Genomic DNA, 16,446 nt, shown 5'->3' with positions numbered 1-16,446 from the left:
CTGGAAGTTGTGCCCCTGGTATTTCTATGAACGGTATAGGGTCTTCCATGGTGGAAGGCTTCACTGAAGTTTCCAGAATAAAATCAACTCGGAAGTAGCCAATAAAAACCCTCTGGATCACAGCAGAACCTTGTCCAGTACAGTGCTGGAAGATGAACCCCCAGGTTGGAAGGCAACCATGAACTGAAACTTACCTCTCCCCACATTCCTACTACCACTTTGGTGCTGCTTCCTAACTTTTTTCCATTCTTGTTCCCCAGGGAATAACCAAGACAGAGCCCGTGGCCTGTCCAGAGCAGGTTGGGATGTGGAAACAAGGGTGTGTGCAGGGAGCAGGCCCCGCCCACTCAGTCTGCTGGCTTCACAGAGGGACCACCCTGCTCCTCTAGCAGTAGGAATGCAAGGATAGGACTGCAAACCCATTTGCAACCTCAGACAGAGGTGGGGGCCCAAACAGGTATGAGATGGTGTTTCTGAGACACATGCTTCCTCTTGCCTCATCCTCCTTCTGGCCACAGCATCAAGACTGAGGAGTTAGAGAAGCTTATCTGACAGAAGGAAAGGCAGAGATGTGGACTTAGACATGGGGACAGTCTCTTTATGTCTCATGCATAAACCACGAAAGAGCCAGTAGTACAAGTGTTAAATGCTTCAGGACCAGGTCCAGTCTTGTGGGTGGACAGCCTGGGGCATGTTCTCGCAGGCAGGCGGGTGGACAGTTCAGAGCCCAAACCACCCCCATCTGAGACCGTGAGCTCTCTCGTTTCAAAGAGAGGAAGTTCAGCCTTTGTTCTGCTGCCAGCCGAGTGCTTTACAAAGACACCCACTAGAACTTGGTGCAGGACACGCTGACCAGTGACAAACAGAGACGTGCCCGTCGCCCCAGCGCTCCTGCAGGCGCCAGGACCGGTCGGCCCACGCCGGGTCCCTGCTGCCCTTCAGGAGGGCAGGCAGAGCGCCGGTCGCTTCCCCGGGTGGACGTTGTCCAACACGTCGCGCAGGGAAAACAGGCTAAAGGAGATCTCCTCATAGGAGATCCGCATGCCGCTCTCGTAGAGACAGGCGAAGGCCTGGTCACCCACACGAGGGCCTGGGAGAGCCGCCAGGTCCGAGTAGCCGCTGGGCCCCTCGTGGATCACCCAGGGTTCCGTCCAGCTGTGCGGGTCCAGTGGGACCCTGCTCAGGCGGACGCCCAAGTGGAGCCGAGCCCGACGCCCAGTCGGGTGAGAATACAGGAGCCACGTGGGCCTCGGAGCCGACACCTTGGAGGCCGAATCAGACTCTCCCAAGCCACCCCCACATGCCCCCGCTGACCCACAAGGGTCTTCAGCACCCTCTTCCCGGGACCCCTGGACTCGGGGACCAGAGCGTGGAGGATAGGGGTGGCTCCTGGCACCCACCGGCTGGGCCCCCACCAGAGGTCGACGGGAGGGTGGAGCTGGGAAGCCCACCACGCTGCCCTGGCAGCCGCGGGCAGTCTCTGCCAGTGGGGGCACGAGCTGACCAGGCAGGAAAGAGGCGCCCTCGTCAGCGCTCAGCGCCTGTACGCGGCTGCCCAGCGGACTCCTGGCGTTACAGTACAGGACAGGACCACCGGGGCCTCCCTCCAAGGCCGCCAGCTGGCACTCGCCAGAGCGCAGGTTGGGCACGAGACCCCCGTGGTGCCAGCTTCGGCCGAGGTCATCACTATAGAAGACAAAGGCGTGGGGTGACGTCCGGCAGATGCGGCCAAAGCACTCGCGACGGTCCACTCGGTAGGTGTAGGCAGGCACCAGCAGGCGGCCAGAGCGCAGCTGCACTCCGTGGCCAGGACCCACAGCGAAAGTGGCCCATTCTAGGGGATGGGTTAGGGTTAGGGCCACACCCACCAGAGGGCAGGGAGGGTAGTGGGCGTGGCCCCTGGACGGAGCCTCCCACTACTGCCCTCTCCCTGCGCTCACTCGGGTCATTTCCTCTAGGACTGGACACGTCTTTCTGGGGTCTTAGCAAGATCACTGCTGGGAGCCCCACCCAGAAGGAGTCCAGGCAACCCCCTTGACTAGGGTTCTGGACAGGCCACCAGCCCCTGTGCAAGTGGACAGATGACCATGGGAGGGGGCACAGTGCTCAGCTGTGAGGACCCTAAGGAGGAGTGACGCATGTTTACAGGGTGTGAAAAGAAGCCGTTATTTGGGGGCAAAGAGGACCTCAGCGTCCACTCTCGCCTGGGCAAAGCAATGAGCCCAGAGTGGGAAGAGGCAGGCGGAGTCGGTACCCAGACCAAAGCTCGGATTCAAGGCCACCGGCTTGGGTCCGCAGAGAGGGTCATACCCACTTTTTCCGGGAGAATCAACTGCGTCTTTGTTGCCTTCTCCCCACCCCCTGTGGACAGAAGGGAGGACAGGACCCCCAGCCCTCCCTTGCCCGCCCACCCCCACGCTGTCTTGCCTCCGGGACCTGCCCGGCCTACCCTGCTCCGCGCTGCCGATGGCCTCTGCTGTGAGGTCCCGGGCGCCGCCCCAGGTGAGGCCCGCGTCGCGGCTGCTCACGCAGCAGAGGCGGGCTGCGTTGCGGCCGGTGGCGATCTGCACAGCCTCAGGTGTATGGCCAAGCACCGCGATGAAAAAGAGGAAGACGGTCCCGGTGCGCGCCTCCAGTACCGGGCAGGGATTCATGGAGCGATGGTCCTCCAGGACTGCTGTTCCCAGCACACACAAGCCTCCCCACTACAACAGGGCCAGACAACACTCACACCGGGACCTGCCCACTGGGCACTGCCTGGGCTTCAGGTTCTGGGTGCCCTCTGTAAGGCGAGGACCCACCTCCACAGAGTCACCTGCACCCCTCTCACCTGTATGGAGCCCCTGAACTCCCTCTCCTACACAGAGCCCCCTAGCCTCCCTTACCTGTACAGAGCCCCCGGCCAGTGTCCCCCTTCGAAGCACCAGGCGGTGGGCGTGGGAGTCATCGGGGCTGAGTCTCTGTTCAGCAAAGGCCAGCAGGGTGGGCCCAGGGGGCACAGGAAGCAGCGCAGGCACCCGGTATGTCAGGCCAGTCCTCTCCCGCTCAAAGAGCACTGTGCGTGCAGGGATCCGTGGGGTCCCCATCCCTGTGCGATGAGTGCAGTCAGTGGGAGGCTCAGCCCCTGTGCCCCTCACAATCCTTCCCTCCCTGGTACTCCACACTGAGTCCCAAGTGCCTGTGGCTCTCTGCTCCTCCTCATCACCACACAGACCTTGATGAACTGGGTGGTGGAGCAGGGCCCAGAGTCATCACAGACCCTTCCCAGATCATCCTGAGATCTCCCAAGTGGACCTGTGAGCCCAGAGATCTAGACAGGGAGGGGCTCAGTCAGTGTCCCCACACAGGGGCCCGCCAAGGAGCTATAGAAGATGAATAAAGACAGGCACAAGATACATGTGGAAAGAGAGACACTTGAACCACAGACAACAGGCACATACTATTGTTGTCGCTAAGTGCTGTCCAGTCACTTCCAACTCAAAGCAACCCTGCAGAGGGTTTTCCATGAATGGCTGATGGGCTTGAACCACCAAGCTTATGGTTAACTGTCCAGTGCCACACCAGGACTCCCATGCACATACCAGTACATGTGAAATACACACAAGACACATGTGTGTGCACATTCACATAGAAATTATCACACAGAGACATGCAAGTACACCAACACATGTGTGCAGATGTATATATGGAGACATGTGTATACACAGGGACACCTACAATATACATATGAGATACATAAAAAGGCACAGACATACACACAGGTGTACACACTCACATAGTAATGAGGACACAGATGCTCACCAGTAACAGATCCACACATATACATGGAAACATGTATGTGCACACATGGATACATATGCACACCTATATGTGGAGGCATCCATCCATACAAACAAATGTGCATCTGAGCACATGTGTACATGCATGCAAAGACACGAATATACACGTGTGTGTGTGCATCTGAAACATGCACCTGCACCCATATGCAGACATGCACAGACACACAAAGACATGCAGCTCACTGGAAAGCTTATCCTCTGGCTACATGGATGACCTGGAGAGCATCAATGTCTGAGGCATGGCCCAAGAAGGGTGGGTCCCCTCCCCTACTGAAGCCCCAGAGAGTGTCCTCCAGAGATGGACCTAGAAGGGTGTTCAGAGAGAGGATCCCAAGGTTGGACCTGGGCTCTAGAGCAAGTAGGAGTAGTGGGTCCTTGGGGGAGTAGCCTCACCTACTCCACAGGGTGCTCTAAGTGGCTTCCACGTGTGCCCCCAGAGAGCAGAGCTAGAGTGGGGCCAACACATAGCCACAGTAGTCAGCAGGACCCCAGAGGAGCGGCCCGCCCACAGAAGAAATTCCAAAGCAGGGAGGGTCTCTGTAGGGTGGGAGTTGTGATGCCTCCACAGACCCTCACATCCTCACCCTCCCCAGCCTGACCACACACACACACACACTGGTCACACACAAGGGGGGAAACTGGGCTGTATGCGAGGGCTGAGCTCACAGCTGAAGGAAGGGGGCACCCCAAGACCTGGTGCCCTGGGGAGGCAGAAGGTGCAGGGCAGAACTGATCAAAGGCTCTTCTCCAGAATTGTCCCCGATATCCCAGCTTCACCCACTCTCACCATCCAGTCCTGTGTTCCCTGAGCCGGCCCCCTGCAGCGGTAACACTAACCAACCTGGGGGCGGCCCCCATCATCCACAGGCACCCAGAGACAAAGATGTTTACCGGAGTCTGGAGGTTCTAGGGATGTGTGCGGACAGTGATGAGGGAGGGGATATAGAGAATGAAGATCCCCATGAACCTTGGCAAGGGTCAAAACCCCACACACTGACAAAGACAAATTCAAGGAGACCCGAGGACGGAGGAGAGAACTGAGTGGAAAGCGGGGAGGAGGGATGCAAACACATATATAAAACAAGAGCAGCCTCTCACAGACTCAGCAGAGCTGTGCCAAGAGGACATCCTCATGCCTGAGGTTCCCCAAGTCAGGAAAGACCTTCACTTTGTTCCACACTCAGTTCAGCACCACTTGTCCCTGGAAGGCTCAGCCAATAGGCAGCCCACAGAACGCTCCCTGCAGTCCACCGAGTCCCAGCTGACTCGTGGACACTTCAGATCCACCCTGGCTGGCCTCCTGCTCATGACCACAGCCTCTGGGCTTCTTCCTGTCCCCTGGAAGCTGTAGGCTCAACAGTCACAGGAAATTGTACCCACGCTGGACACGGGTGCTAGATGGCCACAAATAGGACATTCTTTGCACACTTGGCTCCTTTCCAGAGCTGGGCCCCCTGCCTGGAGCTGGTATCCGTGCAGCCTGCAGATGCAGGCAGGAGGCCAGGCCAACCCAAGCTCAGAGACAGTCCAGCTGTGTCCCTCACTACATGGGGGAGGCTGAGGCCTACCGGGTGAGAGAGAGGCTCAGAGCATCTTACCAACCAGCACTGCTCTACAGAGCTCTGGGGCCCCAGGGCCCAGTCCCTAGCTCTGCCACCTCTCTTGAAATCTCTGGGATTTTCACAGAAGCCATACCTCCCCAGGAGGCCAGCCCTGCACAATGTCCAGTTCAGTAGGTTCCAGGTTTCACTGGACCAGACTCAGCCTCTCTGTAAATCAACCTGGGTGTTTGAGGTCAAATGCTCATGTACCCTCCCAGGCTGGCCCTCCTTGGGGGTAGGGCAGCCTCCCGGGGCACAGATGTTCTCCAAGGGGCAGCATCACAGAGGAGGGCCTGAGGTTCAGGGAGCAGATGGAACTTTCCCCAGAGACCCTCCCTCTCCTGGACCCCAGCCCCCCCCCCGGCTGCAGCTACATTCTGCCCCTACTGGTCCTGTCTGGGCTCCAGCAACCAGACACGAGGTCAGCCCCAGTCACTTCCTGTCACCCCCATCAGCAAATTTTGGTCTTTACATCTCTCAAGGCTGGGCCAGTTCAGTCCAGGGCCCAGGGGCAGAGCGGAGGGGGGTGGGGGGTGGAGGTAGGGTATGCAGGGAGGGGGCTCCCCAACAGCATGTCCTGGCCGCCAGGCCCAGGTGCAAGGGGGTACAGGCAGGGAGAGGGCTCACCGGTCATGTGTCCTGGCCTCCAGGTCCAGGGATGGGGATGCAGGCAGGGAGGGCAATCCCAGGCAGGAAGGGGCTTCTCGCTGGCCGTGTGTCCTGGCTTCCAGGCCCAGGTGCAGGGATGCAGGCAAGAGGGGCTTTTCTAGCTGAACTGCCTACTGCCCGGCTGGCCGCTGGGCATCTTCAGGAGCCGCAGCTGGTCCAACCCCCAGGCAGAAGGAGACAAGGCTTCACTGTCTGGGCATGGGGCTGGCAGCTGCATCAGGACCCTGCTGGTGGGTCACAGAAGAGGGGCTGGATCTAGAAGGGCACCAGGAGACAGTGGCAACACAGGGAAATGGGAGACTCACTCCTGCTGAGCTGGGGGCTGTGGTCAGCAGGGCACCGTGTCAGCTGCTCCCCTGATTCCTCCCTTCCATGAGAACAGGAGAGGACTACGCAGACGCTGCCATCCATGCTGCTGTGTGGAGACCCTTGTACCCTGAGCCATGACCCCATAACCTGCCCGTTTGTGCTCTGCCAACCAAGAGCAGACATGAGTAGAGGCCATCCAAGGCCAGCTGTCTGAGCAGAGGTTCCTGTAAGAAGGAAAGGGGGACCCTGTAGATTCATTGGGGGATGACCGACCCTCACTCCTGAGCCAGGTGACAGGACAACCTTACCTGCAAAGAGCCAGGTGCTCAGGTGAATGGGTACACAAAGGCAGACCCCTGACAGGTCTGCCAAGTAGCCCTCAGACGGTACCGGAACCAGCAGTGTTCCTGGAGAGGGGTGGGGGCGGGGATGCCCTGAGGGAAGCAGGAAGCATTTGTCCCAACCTGGAGTGGGGACCATTCTCTCAGCCAGAAAGGAGGTGAGTGACTGAAAGTTCACGCAGGGTAGGGACTCCTGCTGCATGGCAGAGCAGCTGCGGCAATGGCTTCTCAACATCACGAATGTCGCTAATGCCCCTGAATGCGCGCTTCCAGCTGTACTGTTAAAACCAAGCACTGAGGTGCAAGTTCATGAAGTCAGCCAAGTATGAGAATGTGTTAAGACAGAAGACTAGCTCTCTGCTGGGATAGAAAGATGGTCCAGGAGGGAGGTGAAATCACAATGCAGGATGTGGCTCCTCTGGTCAGCTCTGTCTGCTCCCCTGGACACAACTTGTCCTCTCCTGCTGCCCTCCCACCCAGAGCACCTGTACATGGCCCAGGGCTGCCATAGCAAAGCACCACACAGGCTTTCAGGGACAGCAGTTTACTCTGTCACCAAAGTCGTAATTAGGATGCCAGCTGATCTCTCCCAGCCCCAGCTCCCATCTGGCTTGCAAGCGCATCACTCCAACCTCTACCCCCCATCCCCACCCAGTCTAAAAGGACAATTCCTTAATGAACAGGCATCTCCTCATCTAGAGACCCCTTGTTCAATCCACCCCAGGCTGCTCCTTCCTTTCCATCCCTTTGGGATGACACACAGCTCTGAACTGATGATGCTAGGAATGCCCCTCCCAAAAGGCATTTCTGACAGACTCTGCACCCAGAGGGTGGACTGCATTCCTTTCTGATGGACAACCTAGACAGGTTGTTTCCAAAATCTCTACTACCAACACCGTAACAATAAATCTCTCCAAATTTCCTTCCAGAAAAGTTACCAATTTGGGTTTTTTTTTTCCTTTCTTGTTCTTTTTTTTTTTTTAATTTTGATCTGGATGAAAGTATAGAGGGCAAATTGATTTTCCATTCAACAATCCACACACATTTTGTTTTGTGCAATCCCCACCACGTGAGAGCACGCTTCCCACTTCACCCTGTGTTTGCCATTTCCAGGCATCTTCCCAACTCTGCCCTGTGTTTGCCAATCCCAGGCATCTTCCCAACTCTGCCCTGTGTTTACCAATCCCAGGCATCTTCCCACTTCACCCTGTGTTTGCCGTTGATCTCAGATGGTGGACTGCTGGCTCTAAGGAGAGGGTCTCTCTTCGGTGTTATTGTTCATCTTACTATAGATCTGTCTACCTTTTGGCTGAAAATTGAGCCATGGGGGTGAGCTTAGTTCCAGACCTAAAGGGTGTCTCAGGGTCATAGGAACCCTGGGGTGGCCCTATAGGCTAAGCACTGGACCTCAAGGTCGGTTTGAAACGCAAGGTTGGCAGTTCAAACTCACCAGCCACCCCTCAGAAATGCTCTGAGTCGGGACTGACTCGACAGCACTTTGCAACAACGACAAGGGTCATAGTCTCGGGGGTTCCAGCAGTTTCTGACCAGTAAGCCTGATTGATGAGTTTGAGTTTTGTTCCATATTTCCTCCCACTCTATCCAGGCCCTTCTGTTGAGATCTGTCTCAGAGCTGTGAGCAGCGGCGATCGGGCACCATCTAGTTCTTCTGGTCTCAGGGTCTTGGAGACTCGGCTCCTGTGATCTATTAACCCTTTGAACTAATTGTTGTGTCTCTGGTTTTCTCCATTCTTCTTTGCTCCTGACAGGAGATACCAATAGTTACACCTTAGATGACCACTCACAAGCTTGCGAGAACCCATTGTCTTTGTGGGCTATCTTGTGACAAGTACGTCACAAGTACGTCAAAAACAAGTACATTAAAAAAAAACAAAAATGATACTGAAATTTATATTGCAATCTCATTTCCTTGATTCCTGGGCAGCTGGGAATACTGTCTATGTTTTCATTCTTATAACGTTCATGCAGCTACAAGTCCCATGTGGCCAGCTGAGCTCTGCCTCTCTCACCCTGAGATTACATCCGTGTATTCAGGAGCATCCACATTTCCTCTTTTTCTTGGATTGACACAGTTAGCCGCTCTGTCAGTTCCCTGTGATGGCTGTAACAAAGGGCCACACGTGGGTGGCTCATAAGAAGAGAAATTCATCTTCTCCGTATTCTGGAGATGGAAGTCCAAATTCTGGGTGCTGGTAGGGCCAAGTGCTCACCTGTCCTGGTTCTCAGGGAAGTTTCTTCCTTGTCTCAAGCGGTACCAGATGTTCCTATGTCCTCACACAGCCACCCTCCTCCTCTCTGTCTGCCTCTTATTTTGTATGAGTACCACTCATGGGATTAATACCCACCTTACTTCACTGTGACCTCATACTAAGTGATAATGTATCAGAGATCCTATTTCCAACAAGATCACATTATGGCTTCCAGAGATTGGGACTCAAACGTAAACTGGGGTTTGTTATTGTCGTTAAGTGATGTTGAGTCAGTTCCAACTCATAGTGACTCTGTATAGGATTTCCAAAGAGCAGCTGGTAGGTTTGAACTATCAGTCTTTCAGTTAGAAGTCCAGTACTTATCCTGCAGAGCCACACCAGGACTCCAAATTTGGGGTAGGGAAACATAACTCGATCCATAAGACCCACTAAGGGTGTGGGTCCCGCTTTCTTTGAGGAGACAGCTGATCCAGCCTGCTGAGTCCTTACCTCAGAACAACTTTTTCTTGTCTGTTGGACTGGTTTCTTACTCGTCACCCTGTTTCTTTTTCTCTTCTCTCTTTTATTTTTAAGCTTTTATTGTGAATTGAGTGAAGGTTTACAGGGCAAATCATCAGTTTTACATTCAACAAATCATTGCAATGGTTACAAATCACCCTGTTTCTTGGGGCTCCGGTTATCCCCATGTTGGCCCACCCTGGCTTTGGGTCCCTTCTCCACTTACTCTGGGGCTTGGCTCTGCTGTCCCTGGGCTGGGGATGGAGAGGAACGGAACTCTCCTGGCTGACCACAGCTCCCAGCAGTGACTACTCACCTAGCTTCATGACTCATTGCATTTTAGAGGCAATTTCTTCAGTCTCCAAGTTTTATTCTCAAATTGGTTAACTATCTGTAATGATCTCATTGAACACCCAGTCTTCCTAAAGTTCCCTCCATTAAATTAGTGCCCCGGGGCCCTATTCTAATCACCTGGGGTGTTTAGAGTCAGTCAGGGTTCTGACTCCCCTGAGGGTTCTCCTCCCTTTTGTCTTCTTGTGCAGATGTTCCTAGACACACAGGCACCCTCAGCCAGGCTCTCAGGACTGGGGTCCCACACAGCAAGATGGAAGGAAGCCCCCGCCCCCATGGCTGAGCTACAGGGCAGCAATGAGAACAGCTCTGCCTTCTCTGTTGGTCCAGGGGGGACTGCTTGGTGTGAGCCCCATCTATCAGGGCTCCTGTCCTCCCTGGACAGCAGGCGTCCAGACCTGTCCAGATTCTCTAAGTCCACAGTCTTTGAATGGCTGGTATGTAAACATGTAAGTAGCTATTGTTCACTTGCTTATCCTCATAAGACTTGTCCTGAATCCCCTCATCTCCAGACCGGTTTGCATATTGCCCTAGATTGAGGGTCTTCACCCTAAGGTTGCCCTGGGAGTTGGGGGTGGGGGGAGGACCCCAGGGAGGGTCCCTCACAGATGCCTTCAAGGAAAGGGCTGGGTCTCCCAACTGCCCAACCCTGTGATAAGCACCAGGAACTGCCCAGCCTCCAGGCAACATGGAGGTGATGGCCTAGGGGACTCCCCGAAGCCAGCCCTAATCCTTCAGGAATTGGATGTTCTTAGGGCGCTTGTGGGGGAACTGCAGGGCATACAGGTGAGCCATGTACTGGAGCTCTGGCATGACCATCCTCTGGCAGAGCTGGAGCATGGCATTGTCCAGGTCTGGCCGAAGGTTGTAGCCCAAGATGTCAGCCTTTCCGGACTGGTAGGGTTTCAGCTGCAGGTCGGTGATCTGGGATTTGTTCTTGGGCTCCCCATCCTGCACGCACAGGCTCATAAGTTCTCTCTGCCTGGCCCGCAGCAGGGCCACCTCCCTGCGCAGACGCCACAGACCCAGTTCCGAGTGCACCCGGTTCCAGAAGGTGCGATTGAAGTGCTGGTAGAGGCGCCAGTCGAGCGCAGACCACTTCCTGGCGAGCTCCTGGTCCTGGGGCGTCAGCCTGCTGATGCTTTGCTGGCTGCGGGAGTTGAGCTTGAAGTAGACCACGTCGTCCAGGTCCCAGCGCAGGGTGTGGCGCAACAGCACCATGGACTCATCGAAGTAATCCGCGATGAGAATCAGCTGAAAGTTCTGCTCCACCTCGGCGATGCACTTGCGCACGTAACTATCCTCTGGCCACATATTGTTGTCCAAGCCGAAGTCAAACCACATGTTGTTCCTGGCGTAGACGTTATTCAGGCTGACGCTCTCGTTGTAGTAGGTCTCCGGGGAGGCCAGGAAGGCGCTCAGGTTCCTGGGGGCCTGGAAGGCTGGTGCGTAGTCTTTGTAGTAGATGAAGGAGGACTCCAGCTGGAAGACAGGATTCCGGAGGATGGAGAAGTAGAAGGTACCCTCGGGCATGACCTTCTGCACCTGTTTGGGGACAGAGGGAGAGAATGAGGTAACTCACCTGGGGGTGACCCCTAACCCCCACAACTGCCCACCACACCCCAGTGCCGAGAGACCCCCGCCCCTGCAGCCGCACCTCAGGCAGGTTGAACCTCAGGTGATTACACATAACATGAAAGTGTCTCCGCTGGCCAGGACCCTTCGGCTTGCCGCTCTCCACGTAGCGCGCCATGAAAAGCCACGGGTAGCCCAGGTGCAGGCGCTGGCCTTCGGGCAGCGCCACGGACAGATTGTGCGTCTCGGTAAAACGGAAGAGCATGTTGAGGATGGTGCTGCTGGCGGTCTTGTGCGTCTTAAGGAACATGATGTGGGTGATGGGCGGCTTTGGGGATCTCTGGGTCAGGCTGGGAGTGAAAGAACTGATTATCTGTCAGAGAGATGGTGTGTCCCCCAACCTGGGCCCCCAACACCCTGTGCCTCCAAACTAGCAGCTGCCATCTCAGGCCCCAGATCTGTGCCCCAATCCAGCAGCTCCCAACTCTACACCCCCAAACCTTGTGCCCCAGCCCTGTGCCTCCAACCTCGCACCCACCATGTGCCCCCAACCCTGTATCCCATTCCTACAACCCAAGTGCATAAACCCCAGCCCAACAGCTGCCCCAGCCCCTGCCCCATACATGCCTCCTGCAACTCATCAACCCCCCAGCCCTGTAGCCCCAGGGGACCCACAGGGTACAGAACAGGATTTCTCCCTCTGTTCCCTGGTGGTGTTCACTGGTTGAGGGTCTCCCATCCCCACAGAAATGGAGACACAGCTTTGCAACTCAACCTTCACAAGAAGGAGGTGTGAGCCACCAGAGACCCCCCACAGTGCAGGTAGGGACCATTAAAGCAGGCACGCTGGGGACCCAGGACCCTGCTCCTAGAAGGTGTAGATGGCCTCCCAGACCCTCGGGGCCAATGAAGGACTCACGGTGTGAGCAGTCCCATGTCCATGTGCAGAAAACTGGCCAGCAGGCCGAGGGTCAAGGCCAGAAGGATGAAGATGCCCTGGAAGTACCTGTGGACAGGGAGTATCCTAAGTCAGGGGCGTAGGATGAGCCACTCCACACCAGCCCTCACACCCCTGTGAGTCAGACCCTGGCTTCAGAGGCCACATGCTCCCAGCATGGGTCAGGTCTCACACCGCCGTGTGACCCTGGGGCTGAACGCCTACTGTGTGCCCTGGAGGGAATCAGATCCTGCACCGCCACACACACACACACACACACCAACACAGCCCAACACATAGCTCATGCGCCTGGAGAGGCCGAGCCCAGAAAACTGAGACCCAAAGGAGGCCCCCAAGCCCAGCACCTCCCAGGGGTACGTGGAGTGGAAGAGAAGCAGTCAGGGGATGGCAGGCATGGAAGGGACCCTCAAAGGCCTGACCAGGGAGTGGACAAAGGTCCCTGTCAGAGACACCTGAGTGTTCTCCCCTTCCCCAGACTCCAGTCACCTCTTCGTCAAACAGCACCTCAGGACCTTTGCACATGCTGTGCCTTTGGCCTGAAGCATCAGTTCTTCATTTGGCTCACCCATGCTTGCTCTGACCTCTTCCTCAGGGCACATAGCTGAACAGTCACATCCTGGGACATGCCATTAAGGAATACCACCCATAAAAATGCTGCATTTTACTCCCTTGTAAGACAAGACACGCCATTAAGGAAGACCACCCATAATAATGCAGCATGTTACTCACTTGTAAGACCGGGCATGCCATTAAGAAGAACCACCCATTAAAATTCCTTATTTTACTCCCTTGTAAGGTGGCATAAGGCACTCTGGTAGCATAGTGGTTACGAGTCGGGCTGCCAACCTCAAGGTCAACAGTTCAAAACTACCAGCAGTTCTTCAGGAGAAAGAAGAGGCGTTCTACTCCTGTAAAGATTTACAGCCTCAGAAACCCTGTGCAGGGTCACTATGGGTCGGAACTGACTCCACGGTACTTACCAACAAGACAGGGCATGCCATTAAGAAACACCACTTATAAAAACTTCCTTATTTTACTACCTTGTAAAGATGTATTGCAACCCAGACTGGTTTACCCAGTGCCCTAGGAATAACTTTAAAGGACTAACCTCTGCTGGGGCAAATGAAAACACCAACCCCTAGAAAGGGTTTGAACCAGGGTCTTTAAGGACTATGTATGCTCAACATCCCAGAATAGGTTTTGTCTGCTCCTACCAGAGGTCTTTGTAATAGAATCCATCTTGATTCTGCATACACATTCAATTAGTGTTGTTGTTGTTGTTGAGTGCCGTTGAGTCAGTTCTGACTCATCACAACCCTGTATAGGGTTTCCAAGGAGTGGCTGGTGAGTTTGAATCTCCAACCTTGTGGCTCAAACCAAACTTGTGGTTGGATGCTTATCCTACAGTGCCACACCAGGACTCGCCACCTACCCCTATGAATCAATATGATGCCTTTTCCCACTTAAAACCTTTTGGTGGTGGTGGTATGCCATGGAATCTGGTCCAACTTTAGCGACCCTGCATAGGGTTTCCAAAGCTGTAAATCTTTACTGGTACAGAAAGCCTCATTTTCTCCCACAGGACAGCTGGTGGTTTCGAACTGCTTTCAAATGAGTCCAACTCGTAACTAGCACGCTACCAGAGCTCCTTTTAGACCTTTTAGGCCCCAGTAAACCCTCTGTGCCGGGAGATGAGGGCTAGTGTTGTCTAGGGCCCTCCTGGTCTCCTCTGGACAGATCTTTTCCTCAACAAATCTTTATATGTTTTGCTTGTGTGAAACTCTGTCGATCTAACCTGATGGTTCTTGTCTAGCAGAGATAAAGACTCTCTGTTGAAGGATCAGGGACCGCTCCACCCCAATAACATCTGGAGAAGGTCATCATGCTTGGTGAAGTAGAGGGTCATTGAAAAGAGGGAAACCGAAGCAAGACAAATTGGCACAGTGGCTACAGCAATGGGCTCAAATGTAGCAACGAGGGTGAGGATGATGCAAGACTGGTCAGCACATGGTGTGGCTGAGTCAAAACGGACTCAGCGGCATCTAACAGCAACAAAGTGCATCCAGGGACTGGGTCAAACTGCTGTATTTGATCTCCTACAAGAAACGGAAAGAGACCTGCAGAAATGGCAGACTAAGCTATGTTCATGAATAAGAAGACTAAAGGTGTGGAAACGTCAACACTTGCCAAAGCAATCTATAGAGAGTGCAATCCCAGCACAGATTCCAACATCACTCTTTGAAGAGGTGGAAAACGAATCGCCAACTTTATATGGGAAAGAATGAGACCCCAGAGAACAGAGGAGCAACGCATTACTAAAGAAGGACAAAGTAGGAGAGCTCTCACTTCCCCATCTCAAAACCTACTCCACAGCCACAGCGGACAAAGCAGCCTGGCACAACCACAACGAGAGATAGAGGGCTCGGAAGAACAGAACCGAGAACCCAATGGTAGATCCAAAGACCTTCATCAGCTGATCTTTGGCAGAAGACCAAAACATCAACTTGGGGAAAGACAGTCTCTTTGACAAATGAAGGTCAAGAAAGCTTCACGCCATCCATGTTATTAAGGTCAACTGCACTCTGAGGAGGCAGCTCTTCCCCAGTCGTATTTTGAATGCCTTCCAACCCAAGGGGCTCATCTTCTGCACTACATCTGACACTCTTACACTGCTGTTCCAAAGTTTTCAGTGGCTAACCATTCAGATGTGGTCTGCCTCTCCTTCTTCCTAGTCTGTCTGAGTCTGGAAGCTCACTAAAACCTGTCCACCAAGGGTCACCCTGCTGGGATTTAAAATGCCAGAATCTGCTGCACAAGACCTGTTTACAGTGCTGAAAAGCAGAGATGTCAGCTTGAGGACTAAGGTGCACCTGACCCAAGCCATGGTATTTTCAATAGCCTCATATGCATGTGAAAGCTGGACAGTGATTAAGGAAGACCATAGAAGAAATGATACATTTGAGTTATGGTGTTGAAGGAGAATATTGAAAGTGCCATGGGCTGCCAAAAGAACCAATAGATCTGTGTTGGAAGAAGTGCAGCCAGAGTGCTCCTTGGAGGCCAAGATGGCCAAACTTTGTCTCTCATACTTCAGACATATTGTTAGGAGGGACCAGTCGCTGGAGAAGGATAACATGTTTCGTAGTGTGGAGGGTCAGAGAAAAAGAGAAAGACCCCCCAGTGAGATGGATTGGCCAAGTGGCAACATCGATGGACTCAAGCGTGGCAACAGTTGTGAGGCTGGTCCAGGATGGGGCAGTGTTTCGTTCTGCTGTGCATAAGGTCGCTATGGGTCGGTGTTGACTCGATGGCACCTAACAACAACAACAACAACATCATAGCTTCCAGCATCACAACAACACATAAGCCACTGCAGTAGACAGACAGACGACTGGCAGATTATTATTATAATTGTTACTATATTATTATGCTAAAGCTATTTTAGTGTATCTGGAAGTCTTTCTTTAATTGTTTTTATGCTCAGAAGGACAACCCCTGCCCCTTCTGTGAAAATGGCACAAATTTCACTCCACCTTGACAGGTTGGGTCCCCCTGTGGGTGCTCGAAGAGCTCACCCTGGGCCCCTGAGCTCAGGTTGGTGCACTTTGGCCCCGCCCCTGGGAAAGTCTCGCTGTCTCTGTTGGTGTGGAGGCCCTGTTCCTTGGCAGCAGAGTTATCATTGGGTCTAACCATGTCACCCAGTGTGCTAGCCCACTCTCTGAAGCCCCTCCCCTCTTCCGTTGGTCAAGGTGTGGGAAGGGGGAAGGGGAAGAGAGTGACTCCACTGCTCAGGCAGCCCCTCCCCTCCCCACCCATGGCTGCCAGCACAGTTCGTTTGGGTGTTACCTCCTCTAACCGTGTCAGGGGTGTAGTTACCCCCACACCTTCTAGTGACGCCACAGAAGCCCCCACACAGACCTCTCCTCCAGATCCTCTCAATGCAGCCCCACCCCTAACAGAAGCCCCCACACAGACCTCTCCTCCAGGTCCTCTCAATGCAGCCCCACCCCTAACAAAAGCCCCCACACAGACCTCTCCTCCAGGTCCTCCCAGCACAGCCCCACCCCTAGAAGC

General features: G+C 54.4%; 2 protein-coding genes across 2 annotated transcripts; both read right to left on the bottom strand.

Moving 5' to 3' along the window:
- Positions 1-938: 938 nt before the first annotated feature.
- On the bottom strand, positions 939-3,086 carry NEU4 (sialidase 4). The gene is made up of 3 exons (XM_006875237.1): positions 2,886-3,086; positions 2,450-2,705; positions 939-1,834 (listed from the first exon to the last, which is right to left on the bottom strand). Exons 1-3 carry the CDS (start codon positions 3,084-3,086, stop codon positions 939-941), a joined length of 1,353 nt encoding a protein of 450 aa, XP_006875299.1.
- Positions 3,087-10,565: 7,479 nt separating this feature from the next.
- Positions 10,566-16,065, bottom strand: GAL3ST2 (galactose-3-O-sulfotransferase 2). Its single transcript, XM_006875236.1, has 5 exons — positions 15,948-16,065; positions 14,739-14,850; positions 12,334-12,420; positions 11,497-11,764; positions 10,566-11,384 (listed from the first exon to the last, which is right to left on the bottom strand). Exons 1-5 carry the CDS (start codon positions 16,063-16,065, stop codon positions 10,566-10,568), a joined length of 1,404 nt encoding a protein of 467 aa, XP_006875298.1.
- Positions 16,066-16,446: the final 381 nt, after the last annotated feature.

Source organism: Chrysochloris asiatica, unplaced genomic scaffold (assembly GCF_000296735.1).
Source record: "Chrysochloris asiatica unplaced genomic scaffold, ChrAsi1.0 scaffold00314, whole genome shotgun sequence".
Lineage (NCBI taxonomy): Eukaryota > Metazoa > Chordata > Mammalia > Afrosoricida > Chrysochloridae > Chrysochloris > Chrysochloris asiatica.
The sequence above is the reverse complement of the archived record's forward strand: the minus strand, read 5'-3'. Positions and strand labels throughout refer to the sequence as shown.

Bases quoted from the DNA above. Each gene is read 5' to 3' on its own strand.
- NEU4 (XM_006875237.1), bottom strand. From the start codon at position 3,086: ATGGGGACCCCACGGATCCCTGCACGCACAGTGCTCTTTGAGCGGGAG. The intron at 2,706-2,885 runs GTAAGGGAGGCT...GCCCTGTTGTAG, and splicing joins TGGCCGGGGGCTCTGTACAG to TGGGGAGGCTTGTGTGTGCT. The intron at 1,835-2,449 runs GTAGGCCGGGCA...CCCATCCCCTAG, and splicing joins CATCGGCAGCGCGGAGCAGG to AATGGGCCACTTTCGCTGTG.
- GAL3ST2 (XM_006875236.1), bottom strand. From the start codon at position 16,065: ATGGTTAGACCCAATGATAACTCTGCTGCCAAGGAACAGGGCCTCCAC. The intron at 14,851-15,947 runs GTGAGCTCTTCG...CTTCTGCCAAAG, and splicing joins CCTGAGCTCAGGGGCCCAGG to ATCAGCTGATGAAGGTCTTT. The intron at 11,385-11,496 runs GTGCGGCTGCAG...GTCCCCAAACAG, and splicing joins TGAGGTTCAACCTGCCTGAG to GTGCAGAAGGTCATGCCCGA.